This window comes from Carettochelys insculpta, chromosome 28 (genome assembly GCF_033958435.1).
Source record: "Carettochelys insculpta isolate YL-2023 chromosome 28, ASM3395843v1, whole genome shotgun sequence".
NCBI lineage: Eukaryota > Metazoa > Chordata > Testudines > Carettochelyidae > Carettochelys > Carettochelys insculpta.
In genome coordinates this window covers 3,089,499-3,103,219 of record NC_134164.1, presented here as the reverse complement: position 1 = coordinate 3,103,219, position 13,721 = coordinate 3,089,499, and the positions used below count along the sequence as shown (strand labels likewise).

The following is a 13,721-nucleotide window of genomic DNA, read 5'->3' as shown; positions in this document are numbered from 1 at the left end:
GGGCTTGGGGCGGGTAGTGTCTCCACTTTGAATCTTTATTATGCTGTGCTCGCTCTGGGAATGGGGATAGAAAGTTCAGTGGCAATTTAAAAAGGCATAATGGGCCATGTAAAGTGTCCAGTGTTCCCTGAAAGCTGAGCGCTAGAGTGGCCACTCTGGAGAGATTCAGCAGCTCCCAGCTGGTTAGCAAAGCGTGCACAGCCATGACAGACGGCAGCCTGTGTTTCTATGGGTGGTGCACATCCACACATGCCTTGGTGCACAGAACAAAATGTACTCAGCCCAAAAATGCTGAAAGTAACAGCTTATTGTTCAAGACCACCTAAGATTAGATTTATTCTAAAAAGTCTTTTTGGTGTGGGGAGGGTGGCCCCCTACAAGTTGTATTTCCAACCAACTAACAGGTATGAAAGTATCCGTTCTCTGAGTCCCTAGGGTCTGGGATAGTAGATAGCATGTAATAGATGGGATTGAATGCAACAAATGCACTGATTGAAAGGAGAATCTCAGTGTCTCTTTAACAAACATGCAGCAGCCAACACAGATCTGTCCTCTTCTCTCAGCATGGGCTTCCCACAGATGATTGAGTCAGATTCAAAGTCTTGGTTCTTGGCTCTGGGGCTCAAGCCCAGAATGTCTAAATAAATAAATAAGTTAAAATTCTTGAGGTAAAGACGGTGGCTGACAATTTCACCTCTCTGGCACAAAGGGAGTTTCTACAAAATGTGTTAAACCTCACCAGTGCAGGAGACAATTTTCTTGGGGGCTGGTCCAACACATTTGAATGAACTGCCTCAGAAAGCAATGGCCATCATAAACCTCCCCACCTTATGTGCCCACTGCATATTTCTTTGATTTTGCTGTCATCAACATAAATACATAGGAACGTGTGTGTGTGTGTGTGGATGTACAATGCATGTAAAAATCTCCTGCACACACTGCTCTCCTTGGGGAGCAGATGAGAGAACAGACGTGACAGATGTTAGTCACCTTGTTTAATGCACTGTTGGAAGGCACTCAGATACTATGGTGAGGAGAGAAGTGTAAATATGTGGCTACAATAGCCTGTCTTTGTAGTTCCACTTCTTTGTAGTTAAGCTTTAGCATGTAGTATTACTGTCATGCCTCGGAGAGGACTATGCTTTATGGCCCTTTGGAAGAGAGCTGGTTTTGTGTTTTTTTTGGCGTGCCTTTTAGAGTTCAATGGCCATTAACCAGGATGGTCGGGGGCAGCGTTCCCTCTCTTTTTTTTTTCCCTTTTCATCTGTGTGTGGAATAAATTTTGTTGGGTGCACCAAGGCACGTGCAGGAGTTCATCACCAGTTGAAACACCTGCTCTGTCCTGTGCATGCTGTGCTGATCAGCTGGATGGCACTTGCATCTCTCCTGGGCAGCCACCCACGCGCTCAGCTTACAGGGAACGCTGCTCAGGGCCAAGGTCATCCTCAAGCAAACCCAGCGCTTGCAAGTGTCAGAAGCTGGGAATGGAAGACTGGGTGGATTGCTATGTACTTGCCCTGTTCTGTACACTCTCCGAGAGCTTTAGTACAAGCTACTACCAAAGACAGGATCCTGAGCAAGATGGACCCTCATCTGACCCCATATGTCAGCTCTCACATTCTTATGACTTGGTGGGAAAAGACGAGTGCATGGAAACCAGTGGCAATGGTTCTGACATGAACTTTCAAAGGCGGTGTGAGGGCAGTAGCTTCTCCTTGTCCTTCAGATCCTAAAAAAGGAGGTAAAAATGACAGTTCTCTGTTGTAGTAGCAGGGTATGTGGGTCACGCTACTGGAAGGCCTGGGAGTTGCTATATTCTATGTTGGACCAATACTGAGAATGAGGGACTGGTGGAGATCTGACATCGTTTTAGAGGCACATAACTTGTGAACACCAGGACTACAAACACCTGTTCAGCTATCTGTTGTGTTGATCACTTTGTGAGGTGGTATTCTCAGGGGGCCCTGTCCTCTTAGAGCAGCAGCTCACTAGCCATGTTCAGTGTGGGATTGTAATACCCTCCTTTCAAGTGGGCTGTGAAGCATAAAGTCACTCTTTAAAAGAGCATTGAGATCCCTAGGAGGATCTGTGGTGGCCCCAGGGGGTGGGTGCAGGCTGGGGGCTGGGGAGGCCCATCCAGGCCAACTGGGTTGGAGCAGCCCCCCTGCTGCAGACAGGGCTGCTTCAGGCAGGCTGGAGAGCCCCTGCCTGCAGCGTTCTCCGGCTGCGCTTCTGTGGACGGAGGCTACTATGGCCGCACTGGAGTGACCCACGCCAGTGATGATGCTGTGGCCAGGCAGGCCAAAGTAGCCCCAGTGCACAGCCTCCCCAGCTGCCCCCTGCCACCATTTGTTTAAACCTAATGAGGAGACCACCTCTGCATGCAGTATTGAAGAGGTGGGAGTGCAGTGGATTTATAGAGGCCAGAAGATGTTCTCTGTCCCTATCTTGATGATGCCCAGCATTCTGTTTGCTTGTTTGACTGCCACTGCACATTGACCGGTTGTTTTCAGAGAACTTTCCACAATGACTCCAAGATCTCTCTCTTGAGTGGTAACAGCTAATTTAGTCCCCATCATTTTGTACAGGTAGTTGGGGTTATGTTTTCCAGTGTACATTACTTTACATTTATCAATGTTGAATTTCTTCTGCCATGTTGTTGCCTGGTCACCTAGTTTTGTGAAAACCTTTTGAAGCTCTTCTCAGTCTGTTTTGGACTTAATTATCTGGAGCAGTTTGGTATCAGCATCAGATTTTGCCACCTCGCTGTTGACCCCTTTCTCCTGATCGTTTATGAATACATTGACTAGAATCGGTAGAAATGTCTCTGACCACATGAGTCCAATGGCTTTAGACATGCCATGTGCAACTCCCCAGGTGCCCGCTTGGTGCGGTTGAAGGGTCGAACTGTTGCAATGCCATGCAGAATAAAACCACGCCCTGGGCTTTGAATGAGGCTTGAAGGAGGCTGAGTGTAGATCCTACCATCAGTTGAAAGGGTTCGATCAGGAAAAGCCGGTGTGGCAAAAGCCAGGACAAACACAGGTGGGCTAAAATCTTTTTACCTTTCACCAGGGAGCAGTTGATACGTAAATCTTAGCCATCTTCAGATTCCCTTTTCCTCACAGCGGTTAGCTTTGGATATCTCTCTGGGTGTGAAGAAGACTGCAGTGCTGTCTTTGGCAGTCTTCATGAGGTCTGTGCTTGAACAAGCCGATTATGGCTTGCCAGCTCTCACCATGCAGCAGGATAAAAAGGGCCTGGAAATGGGTAAGTCTCCGGAGAGGTGATTTAGTAGTTCCCTCCCACTAGGCAAGCTAGCTTGGAAGCTGCACACAGCACCTCTTATTAATGCAGACTTATGGGACTGCTCACCCCCTTCCTGGGTCCTCTCCTTTCACTTTGCACTGCAGCACACGGTATTTGGTATCTGCTCCGTCCAGGCTCAGGCTTTTAGCATACGTAGTGAGAGTATCAGTCTCTTTGCTCCATAGCAATTTACAAATGTTAGGCAGCATGTAACATTATTTATTCATTCATCTGTGTGGTACTGCTCAGACACAACAAAACACTTCATCTAAGTGGGGATCATCCCCTGATGCTTCTACGAAGTAAATACTGGGCAGTAGTTTAAAGAGCTTCTCCCTCCAAATTTAACCAATGACCCTTTTACTTTTCTCCCTCCTTCCTGATTCCTGAGTTTTTTCTCTTAATAGTTGTTTTTCTTTGAGACTGACTTGACTTACTTAAGTGCTTGTACTCTGCATGGAGCACAGGTCATCTACACATCTCCTCCACTTCACTCTGTCTCAGGACAGAACTTTTAGCTGACTCCAGGAGTACCCCAGTTGTTGTCCTTCTTTCTCAGTAGATCTCCATGTTGTCCAAAGTCTTCCTCATTTGTGTTTTCCTTGTGGGTTCATGTGAGAGCTTGATGGCCTGTGCTGGATGATGGTTTTTGGCTAGTGTGGCCTAGCCATCAACGCTTTCTTCTCTTGATTTGAGTGTCTTGGTCTGTCCCTTGTCAATGCTCAGTCCAGTCACCTGGGCAATTTTGTCTAGTGTTGCTACCTTTACTTCCATGCTTTCATGTTGTTTTCTTTGGGAACATGCCTGATATTGCACTGAAAATGCAGTCCAGTGTCTGGCTCCTCAGTTTGTGCATTTATTTCATTGGCAACAACATGAGAAAAGAGATGGGGAAAAAAGATGTTTGCTCAGTGATTGTTTGCCAAGATATTGGAATGGGTTAGATAACATTTTGGCCATTTCTAGTTCCTTCTGTTGGCAAATCTTCATGTTTTTTTGCAACCAGTGAATTAAACCTTGCAGTTGACCCAAAAGGTGAAGAAATATCATCCTTGTTTTATACCTGGGGAAACTGAGGAGCTCTGAGATTGTGATTTTTATCCAAGGCCTCGAGGAAAAAATCGGGATCAGATGCTAGCTCTCCTGGCTCCCAACCCACTGCTTTACATACAAGGGCAGGCTGCTTCCCTTCAAGTATTGCTGGATTATAGCAGGCGCATTTTAAAATAACAATGGTAATTGAATTGCAGTGGAATTACTTTCTAAATCCACCAGGTTAATACCAGATCAGTGAGTGGGAACTGATGTGGCCACTGTGAATTCCAAGTGAATGAATAATAATTGGACTTGTCTTAGTCTGAGCAAACTTCTGGGTTTAGGCAAAACTGAAATAGAGGGGATTGCTTGCAAAGAGTGGTTCAATGTGTCACTGGGAACAGTCCAGCTTTGCTGTTTCTTATTGAGTTGGTTCATTTAGCATATTATAGTAGCTCTCCGATAAGCTCTTTCAGACCATGATGCAAAGGGCTGAATGTTCACCATGGCTTTCTCAAAATTTGCTATTCTGCAGTGTGGCAGCTGAATACCCACTTGCCTGTTTCTATATATTCCTGTGGTTGCCATACATGAACAGGAAACAACAGAGAGCCAGTGGAGTGATTCATCCCAGGGGAGAGAGGGGGAGAAGAGCTACAACAGCCAACGGAGGAAGGAGATAGTATCGCTGAGACAGCTGCATTGCTAGAGAGAATCAATCCAGAATGTTGGTCACTGTCTAACTCTTTATTGGTAATGGTGAGAACTAGTATTGGAGTTTGTTGCTAGTGAGGCTTTTGCCCTAAAGAGAGAACAGTGTAGAAACAGAAAATCTGAGTGGTGTCTTGCTGTATATGGTTAAATCTTTGTTCTGGAATCTTTCCTTAGGTGATCGATAGAAAGATAGCAAATTGTAGCAGCCTTGAACAATGCAGAGCAGAAGCTGGCTGGAAGTGAACTTGCCACGTCTCTGGCTGCAATGCCCTTTTAAGCATGAAACCACAGCACTTTCCCAGATCTGTTCAGCATAGAAATGTGCTTTAAAAGTGTAATGAATTGTATTGCTTTCAAGTTGGTTTCTAGCAAGTCTTAAACAACAGCCAAAGCTTTCTGAGGCAACCAGTAAACCCCTGGGGTTTCTGAGTCACATTCTGATTCTTGTTTGTTTTCCTTTTCTCTTACAGATCAATGAACTAAGCAATGTTCCTGTCCCTGTCATGTTAATGCCAGATGACTTTAAAGCCTACAGTAAGATTAAAGTGGACAATCATCTTTTCAACAAGTGAGTGGCTTCCCCTGCCCTTCCTGTTCATTTTGCCTGTTGAGAAAGCCACCTGCTGGCCGTGAGGGTTGGCAGATAGATACCAGTTCGTGTATTTCCCTGTGCTTTTGTAAAGAGAGAAGCTGTCATCGTGTGAAATCCGCTCATCTGCGTGACATGCCAAACCTGCTAAGCAGGGAACTGGGCATTCTGTCGGTGCCGTGCTAACTTGTCTGGCTTTGGCCACTCACACAGAGGAAGGGGATGGTGATGTGGCTGTGCCGTCAGTGCCATGATAAAGAAAGGGTAGCGCTGTAATCACAGATGTGTTGTTACTGGGCTGGGTGTAGGATTTAATTTGTTTTAGTGCTAGTGGAGGGCCATCAGTCCAGCCCCTAAGGCCAAATACCTTCCCCCTCCTCCCACACTGCCTTACCTGTCTGCCTCCAACTTGCCCCAAAGAGACCACCTCTGGGGGGTGGGGGGAATGAAGAGATTGATTCTGTATAACCCCTTTGGCTCTTTGCTGCGGTTGCTGACAAGGTGGGGGCTCAGTGCTCTGGACTCTTGTCCCTGGGAACTGGACAGACACCAACAAAGATCCTGCTTTTCGAAGTGATCCCAACCAATAGGCGTAACTGGTATCGAGAGTGACAATATATTATCTGGCTCTGAGCAAAACTAGTCACCCTCTAGGTCTTGTTTCTTATCCCCATCTCTCAGTGATTAGCTCTGGAGAATGTATGTGTTGCTTGGAGGCAGACTTAAGTTCTACAGGGGTGCAGTGTTTCGCTGTTGTGATTTCTGTTCATATGTATTGGTGTAGTTCTAGCAGAGTGCATGTAAGAGGTTTTGGTAGGACCATCTTCTCTGCTCCTCCTTCAGTGGGCAGAGCCCTGGGACTGAATAACTATGGTAGCCTCTCCTGCTGCCTTAACTGAGGGAGAGGGCTGGGCAAGAGGATCTTGGATTGTGGGTTGAGAGGAGTAAGACAGGAGCTTTCATTCACTCTCTGTCCCGTGACTATTAACCAACTGCCAGTAACGGATCTCCTCCTAACCCTTCAAAGTCCTCACGTTCTGTTCTGGAACAAGGGGACTGCTTTCCACGGCTTTTCATTTAAACAGTCATGATTTTTTGCAAGGTACATTTGAATTATTGAGCAGAACAAAAGCAACAAACAAGAACAAGAGGGGGAGAATTACTCCATGAAATCTGGGCTTGCAGAAGAGGGCAAGTCATTCTTCCATGTAGTCAAAAAAGACAAATGACATTTGCTGAAATTAGCCTCCGGGAATGAACAGGTTTCTGTAGAGATGTACTTTCCTTTGCTTGAAAGCCTTGTTCTGGATTAAGGAAGCTGTCCTGTGCAGTGGTTCGGGCACAGAAACAGAAGTGTGAGACCTGGATCACTTGCACTGTGCTGGTGAACAAATCATTGCACAGCTCCACACTTCAGTTCTCTTATGTGCAAAATGGTGAAAATGATGCACACAGCTTCTAAATAATTGAGAACAAAAGGGCATCGTGCTGTAGATTGTCAAGTGTATATTGCAGCATTTTCAATGTGGACTCAAAGCTTCTATGTGTAAAATTTTTGGACTTCGAGTAGAAACTTACTTTGGTTTTGGATTAGGCTCTCCTAATGACTGCTAAAAGCCCACTTCGCTGTGAGTTGACAAAGTGCTTCACAACCATAGGAGATGAGCAGCCTCTCACAAGGAGCTTGCCAACAAAGCTCCAAATTTAGAAAATGCTTAAGTACTTGGACCTTTTCATGAGTTGTTACTTATGATGTGTATTATCATAGTGCCCTAAACCTACAGAATTTAATAGGACCAGTTGCATAGGAAGGGTGTTTGCAGCATGAGGCTATCAGGGAACAATAATTCACGCACAGCTGAGAAGTGGAAGGAGCTTAGATCAGAGACATTTTTTTTAAATTGTACTGTAGTGTTTGCTGCACAGGAATAACTTGCTGTTTGTCTTAGGGAGAACTTGCCGAGCCGTTTTAAATTTAAGGAGTACTGCCCGATGGTGTTCCGAAACCTCCGAGAAAGATTTGGGATCGATGATCAAGATTATCAGGTATGGAAGTTCAAAAAAAACCCACAAACATCCTCTCACAGAGTTTGCATGAGTCTAGATATTCACAGCATTTGGGTTTGTAGGCTTCTGGTCTGGCTATGGTCTGGAGAAGTGGGTCTGTCCCACGAAAGCTCACCTAATAAACCATTTTGCTAGTCTTTAAAGTGCTACTTGACTGCTTTTTGTTTTGACACTGGAAAGGAGGTGTGTTCTGTTTGCAGAGTAGGGTTCCCTTTTAACAAAGTGAATGTGCCGAGTGATTATACTTGTAGCAGGGTTTTAGCACGATGTGCTGCATTTGGGACTTGTCCTAGGAGGACAGCTCTGACCATTCAAGTGTGTCTCAGATGTGGGAGCAGGGAAACCACCCGATAGTTTTCCTTCAGTTTGGTTATCAGAGTGTTTACAACTCCTGATGTAACTGAACCTGCCTTCTTATTTGTGGTTTTTAGTTGGAAGAGGTAGAAAAATACTTGACAGGCAGGGAGATAAGAGGCCTCTTAAATTAGATAAAACAGATTTTAAACAGGAAAGCTTTGATAGCAGGGTGACCTTTATCAGTCCAAGTGTCAGGCAATTAAAGCAGCTTATCTTTGCAGCTCTGTAGTGGTGGATAACTGTTGACATTGTGCCAGTGATGGTCTGATGAGTGTATGTGTACGTAAATATTCTTTGAAAGCTGCCAGTTGCTGAGGGTGACACATTACCATCGGAATGATGTATTGTTTAAACCTAATACTTGATTATAGTTTGGTGTATATGATCTACTTGTAAAAATACACCGCCCCCCCCGGGGAATTTTCTGCTCCTACTCCTAAAAGCATTAATAAACTGCTGTGTCCTGGTAATATTTTTCCAAAAAATATCACAATTCTCTAATTATTTCTCAGTTATCCCTAGGGCACTACTAAGTCAATGTCCATTTTGGTCAATTTGCTGGTCATAGGGTTTTAAAAATGGTAACTTTCATGATTTCAGATATTTACATTTGAAATATCTAGGGTTCAATTTTGTGCGCCTATTGGGGATGTGCAAAGTCGAACTGTAGGGGTTGACAGTTGACCCCTGTACCTCTTATTCTGGCAAGAAGTATGGGAGAGTTTCCCCTGTTGACCTCCCTCAGTGAGGACGGCCAGATAAGTCAATTGTCAATACGCCCATTGCATAGCTGGAATTGTCATATCTGGAACTGGGTATCTAGGATCAACCTTAAGGTCTAGTGTAGCCCTGCCCCAACAAAGTTATTCAGCAAAATGGAACACAGATTCTCCAGGCTCCTCCTCTCATGCTGTAACCTCTCTGTTTCCCCTTTCAGCATGCTTCCCACCAGACTTACTGAACATGAAGCTATTCTGCATGTTGCTGCTTATCGAGCCTCTGTTGTGTAAGAGCAAAGTGTTTATCCATGACACTGGGTTCTGTCACAAATAAGGAATTTCTCTAACAAGGTGCTGCTGGGAATTTTTCAGAACTTTTTATTTACTATAATAAGTTGTTTTTAAAAAAAATAAAAAAAATTGCAATTGAAACCTTTTTCGACACCTGATGCTCCCACACTGCCTGTACACTGGTCTGAGAAGCCACCTAGTCTAGTGGTTAGCAAAGGTGCAAAAGTCATGTCTCCTGGGCTGTGTAATCTCAGCTCTGCCACAGAATCACAGGTTGAACAGGATTTCTTACTTAATGTTGACTTTCCCCATTGCAGCTGTTCTGAAACCACTTAGGCTGTATCTACACTTGCATTCTTCTTTTGAAAGACGTATGCGAATGAGGGAAATTGAAAATTCAAATGAGGTGCAGCTTTGCATATCTGGTACCTCATTTGCATATTTTTATTTCAAAATAGCTTCTTTTGAAAGAAAACCAGTGTAGCTGCTGCTCTTTTGAAAGTAAACCCTATCTTCGAAAGAATCCTTCTTCCCTTTTTTTTTTTTTTTTTTTTTTTAAATGGGAGAAAGGATTCTTTCACAGATGGGGTTTACTTTTGAAAGAGCAGCATCTACACTGGTTTTCTTCTTTCAAAAGAAGCTATTTTGAAATAAGAATATGCAAATAAGGTGCCAGGTATTCAAATCTGTGCCTCAGTTGCATTTTCAATTTCTCTCATTCGCATACCTCTTTCGAAAGAAGAATGCAAGTGTAGACACAGTCTTAATATTGGTGAGGAATTTTGAGATTGTTCCATAAAAGGCAGGTTACGCTTAAAGTGCAAGCATCAGATATTCTTGACTACTGGTATTAAGAAACAAAGCAGGAAAAACTTATACTAAGGTCATTGATGTTGCTTTTCAAATACTAAAGCTGCCTAATGTGCTTGCTAATAGTGGACGCAACTGCACTTAACAGACTGCCTGTTGTTTGGGGTTGGGGGAGCTGTGTCCTTGGAGCAGGATGGTCTGAGTGGTTGTGATGTACAGCTTGCTAGGGTCTAGGCAGACATGGATTTTTCAGTATCATCTTTGGAGGCTCAGTGATGTTGGGAGAGAACCCATGTAAGACAGTCATCAGAGATCGACTAGTCCCTCTTTTTCATGATATGCAAGGTCCTGGCTGCACCACGCCAGCCTTTGTTGGGTTTCCCCCATCCTGCTGTGAGACGTTCTCTGTACAGCGATTGCATTCTACTGGCAGAGGAGGTGACTGCGCTGCCCAGCCCCTTGGCATGATTTCACCCCAGCCTTTCTCCAGACCGCGAGGTGGAAGCTTGGACAAAGCTGTCCAGACTCTCGCTGATGTGCAGAGGGTTGGCTGTAAGAAATAGCTGCGTGGGTGTTGGTTTCACACAAGTCAGCGTCTCTTGCATCTGTTTACTTGTTCGCTGCTAGCTGCTTTTCCCTCTGTGGTTATTTTTGTCCTCTGGCTAATCTGCCTGAGCCTGTTTTCATGGAGCCTAGATACTCTTCCCTTAGGAAGCAATTCTGAGTAATAGAGAGTAACCTGTCCAGGAACACCATTATTGTGACAATTTCCTCTCCTGCCTCATCTGGCACTTAGAGCGCCTGTCTCTCTGAAAGAATGATTTCTCCCACCTCGGAGGTGGAACAGTGTCAGCTGTTTAACAGCACACAGTTTGACTGAGACTGTGTGGAACAGGAAGTGAAGAATGCTGCATTCAGCTGACATTTCAGCAAGGTGACAGGCAGGTAGAATGGAATTATTTGAGTGGGAATTTGGCCAGGAATGTGCATGTTAACATCCCTACTCCAAGAGGGATAGGGATCACTGTGACCACAACCAATCAGGATTTCTGTTTTCTGTCTCTGCTAAAAGAAGGGAAATCAGCTTGACGGTGGCAACTGGGAGATGGTGCTGTGTGAGCTAGCACACATCCAAGCTGCAAGTGTCAGCAAGAAGCGATTTCTCCCGCCTTTCCTAACCGTGTCTAGGCAGTTGGCAGGAAGTGAGTTTTTCCCGGACTGCCTTAAAGCGAGGGGCATTAAACTGTGTCCTTCACAAAGGAAACCTCTCTCCCCAAGTCTTATTTTTTAGTTTGTAACTGGAAACCCCTCTAGTTCACAGCAGACTCTGTTCGCCCCCGTGGCCCATGCACCCCTGCTAGTACGCTTTCAAAAAGCAACGTGGGTGGATAAGAGAGAGCAGTAGTAATTACTGGCATAAAAATATGTTGTTGTCTGGAGCTGGGATCCAGAAAATGCATGTACGTTTGGCGCAATAACATCCTTTGGAGGGATACACATTTCAAAGCACACGTGCAGGTGTAAGAATAAGCTTCTATAGCTAAATATAAGGAAATTTCAAATTAATGTGAAATGTTTCAGAGTCTGATAAAATGATAGTTTCCCTCTTATGCATAAAACAATGTCCAGGGCTGTGGGGGAAGGAGGTATTCTTCTTTAGAAGAGGAAAAGAAGGCCCTTTAGCCAGAAGAGAGATCAGACTTCAGTGCCCAGTTTTGCCACAGACTCTCTGTTGGACCTTGGACAAGTCACTCTGTGCCTCAACTACCCAGCTTGTAAAATTGGGGCGGGGGAGAATCCTTCCTCACTCTCTCCCTACATAGCAAGGTCTCTGAGTCATGCACAGTCTCTTCCTGTACGTACATGCAGCGCCTAGCACATTCACATGGTAGGATAATAGAAGTGAGAACAGGGCAGAGGAGTTGCAGCGGGGGGGAGGCTGCAGTAATGGCTAAGGGCAAAATAACAAATGGTCGTGGTATTAGTTTACTGCAGACTGAGGAGCACACAGCAGCGAGGGGTGGACAAAGATCAGAACACAAGCTTACAATCACTTACCTGCCAATGCTGCTGAGACTGTAAGTTCTTTGGGGCAAGGACTGTCATGTGTTTGCACAGGGCCTTGCAGGATAGCATCGTAGAATACTAGAACTGCCAGGAGCCTCGGGAGGTTATTAAAACAACCCCTGCACTCTCGGCAGGAAACATCTAGATCATCTCTGATAGCAGTTTCTCTAACCTGGTCTTAAATATATCCAGTGATGGAGATTCCACAACCTCCGCAGGCAATTTATTCCTGTGCTTAACCACGCTGACAGTTAAGAAGTATTTCCTACGATGGGGTTTGGGACCATAAGGTGCTACCACAATATAAATCAGCATTGTAAAGAAGCTTTTTGTCTTAGGCGGCAACTACACAAGACTTCTAAACATTTCCCACTGGTGCAACAGTAGTGAAAGTGCTAATATAAACCATCTGGCATTTTGAGCACTGCATCTTCTAGCCCTGCTTTCAGCATCCAGCATGATGATTAAAACTCTGGCAGCTGCCAGAACGTTGGCTGTCCCAGACCTGTCCCCACCTCAGCTGCCACCAGCAAAACTGTCCTAAATTAACACTGGTGGGATCCTTTAAGGGATGGGGAAAACTGTGTAGAACAGGTATCAACCCTATGGCTACTATGGAAATAGCAGTTGCCACATTTCTCAGGCGCCACTGTATTGTCTTTCTTCGGGACCTGGGGTTGTTCATTAAGTGGTGTGATCAGAGAATGAAACAACTCAGCAGTTCAGTTTCCATGTTCCAGTTGTGCCATAAGGGATGAGAGAAGCTACTGTGTCTTGTTGCTAAGGGTGGGAATAGGAATATAAAAAGAGCTCTTCCTGCATGTTGGAAGAACAAACCCTTTATCTGGTCTCTAGGTCCCTTAGTCAAACTCTTAAGAACAAAAAGAGCTGACTGGCCTTTAGTTTAAAGGAGGTTTGCAGAGGATTTCTAAGCAATTAGACTTAAGCCAGTTTTTGCTGCTTTATGATGGATAGAGAGAGACATTCTTTTAAAAAATTCTTCTTTCTTACAGTAATTGGTTTTTATGTCCTGGGTGTATCAGGAATATCCAGTCTGGCTGTCCTTCATTTTGCTGGAGGAGCTCAAAGGAGTCTCTAATTACATGTTGTGAGCTCTTGCATCATAACTGAAGGGATGAAAAATCCCAAGCGACTTCCATGCTACAAAATGTGTATTTTGTCACTGGTGTTAAATGTGCTTGTCGATTTCTTGAGATGGAGGCCAAAAATTAGTCCTAGATTCCAGATCTAGGCACCTAAATAAATGATTTTGCCTTCAGTGCTGTGGAGAATCCAACTTAAGTACCATCTTAAGTACTAAGTACCATGGTGCTAGGAGCTGTACAAACACAAACACCTCAGTCCTTCTGAAGTCTGTTTATCCTGTTGAGAAGATACACAGAGAATGGCAGGACTTGTTGAGCTGATGCCTTGTCTTTAAAAGATGGTCCTTCTCTGTCTCCTCTCATGAAGGTCGCACCTTTTCTCCCCTCCCCATTTTCATCCTTCAGAACTCTGTAACACGAAGCGCCCCAGTGAACAGCGATAGCCAGGGTCGATGTGGGGCCCGTTTCCTGACCACCTACGACCGAAGGTTTGTCATTAAGGCAGTGTCAAGTGAAGATGTGGCAGAGATGCACAACATACTCAAGAAGTACCATCAGGTACGGTGAGTCTAGAACCCGAGGAGAGGGCAGTGGACCATGTCTTAGGGACATGTCTGGTGAATAGTAGTGGGAACCCGATAAACTGAGGCTAACCTT

General features: G+C 44.8%; 1 protein-coding gene across 1 annotated transcript in view; it reads left to right on the top strand.

Moving 5' to 3' along the window:
- The window catches only part of PIP4K2B (phosphatidylinositol-5-phosphate 4-kinase type 2 beta), a 33,690-nt gene that overhangs the window by 7,371 nt on the left and 12,598 nt on the right, over nucleotides 1-13,721 (top strand). The window contains exons 2-4 of the mRNA XM_074979014.1: nucleotides 5,529-5,626; nucleotides 7,597-7,693; nucleotides 13,470-13,622. Coding sequence (XP_074835115.1) covers nucleotides 5,529-5,626; nucleotides 7,597-7,693; nucleotides 13,470-13,622 — 348 coding nt within the window. The remainder of the gene's footprint in view (nucleotides 1-5,528; nucleotides 5,627-7,596; nucleotides 7,694-13,469; nucleotides 13,623-13,721) is intronic.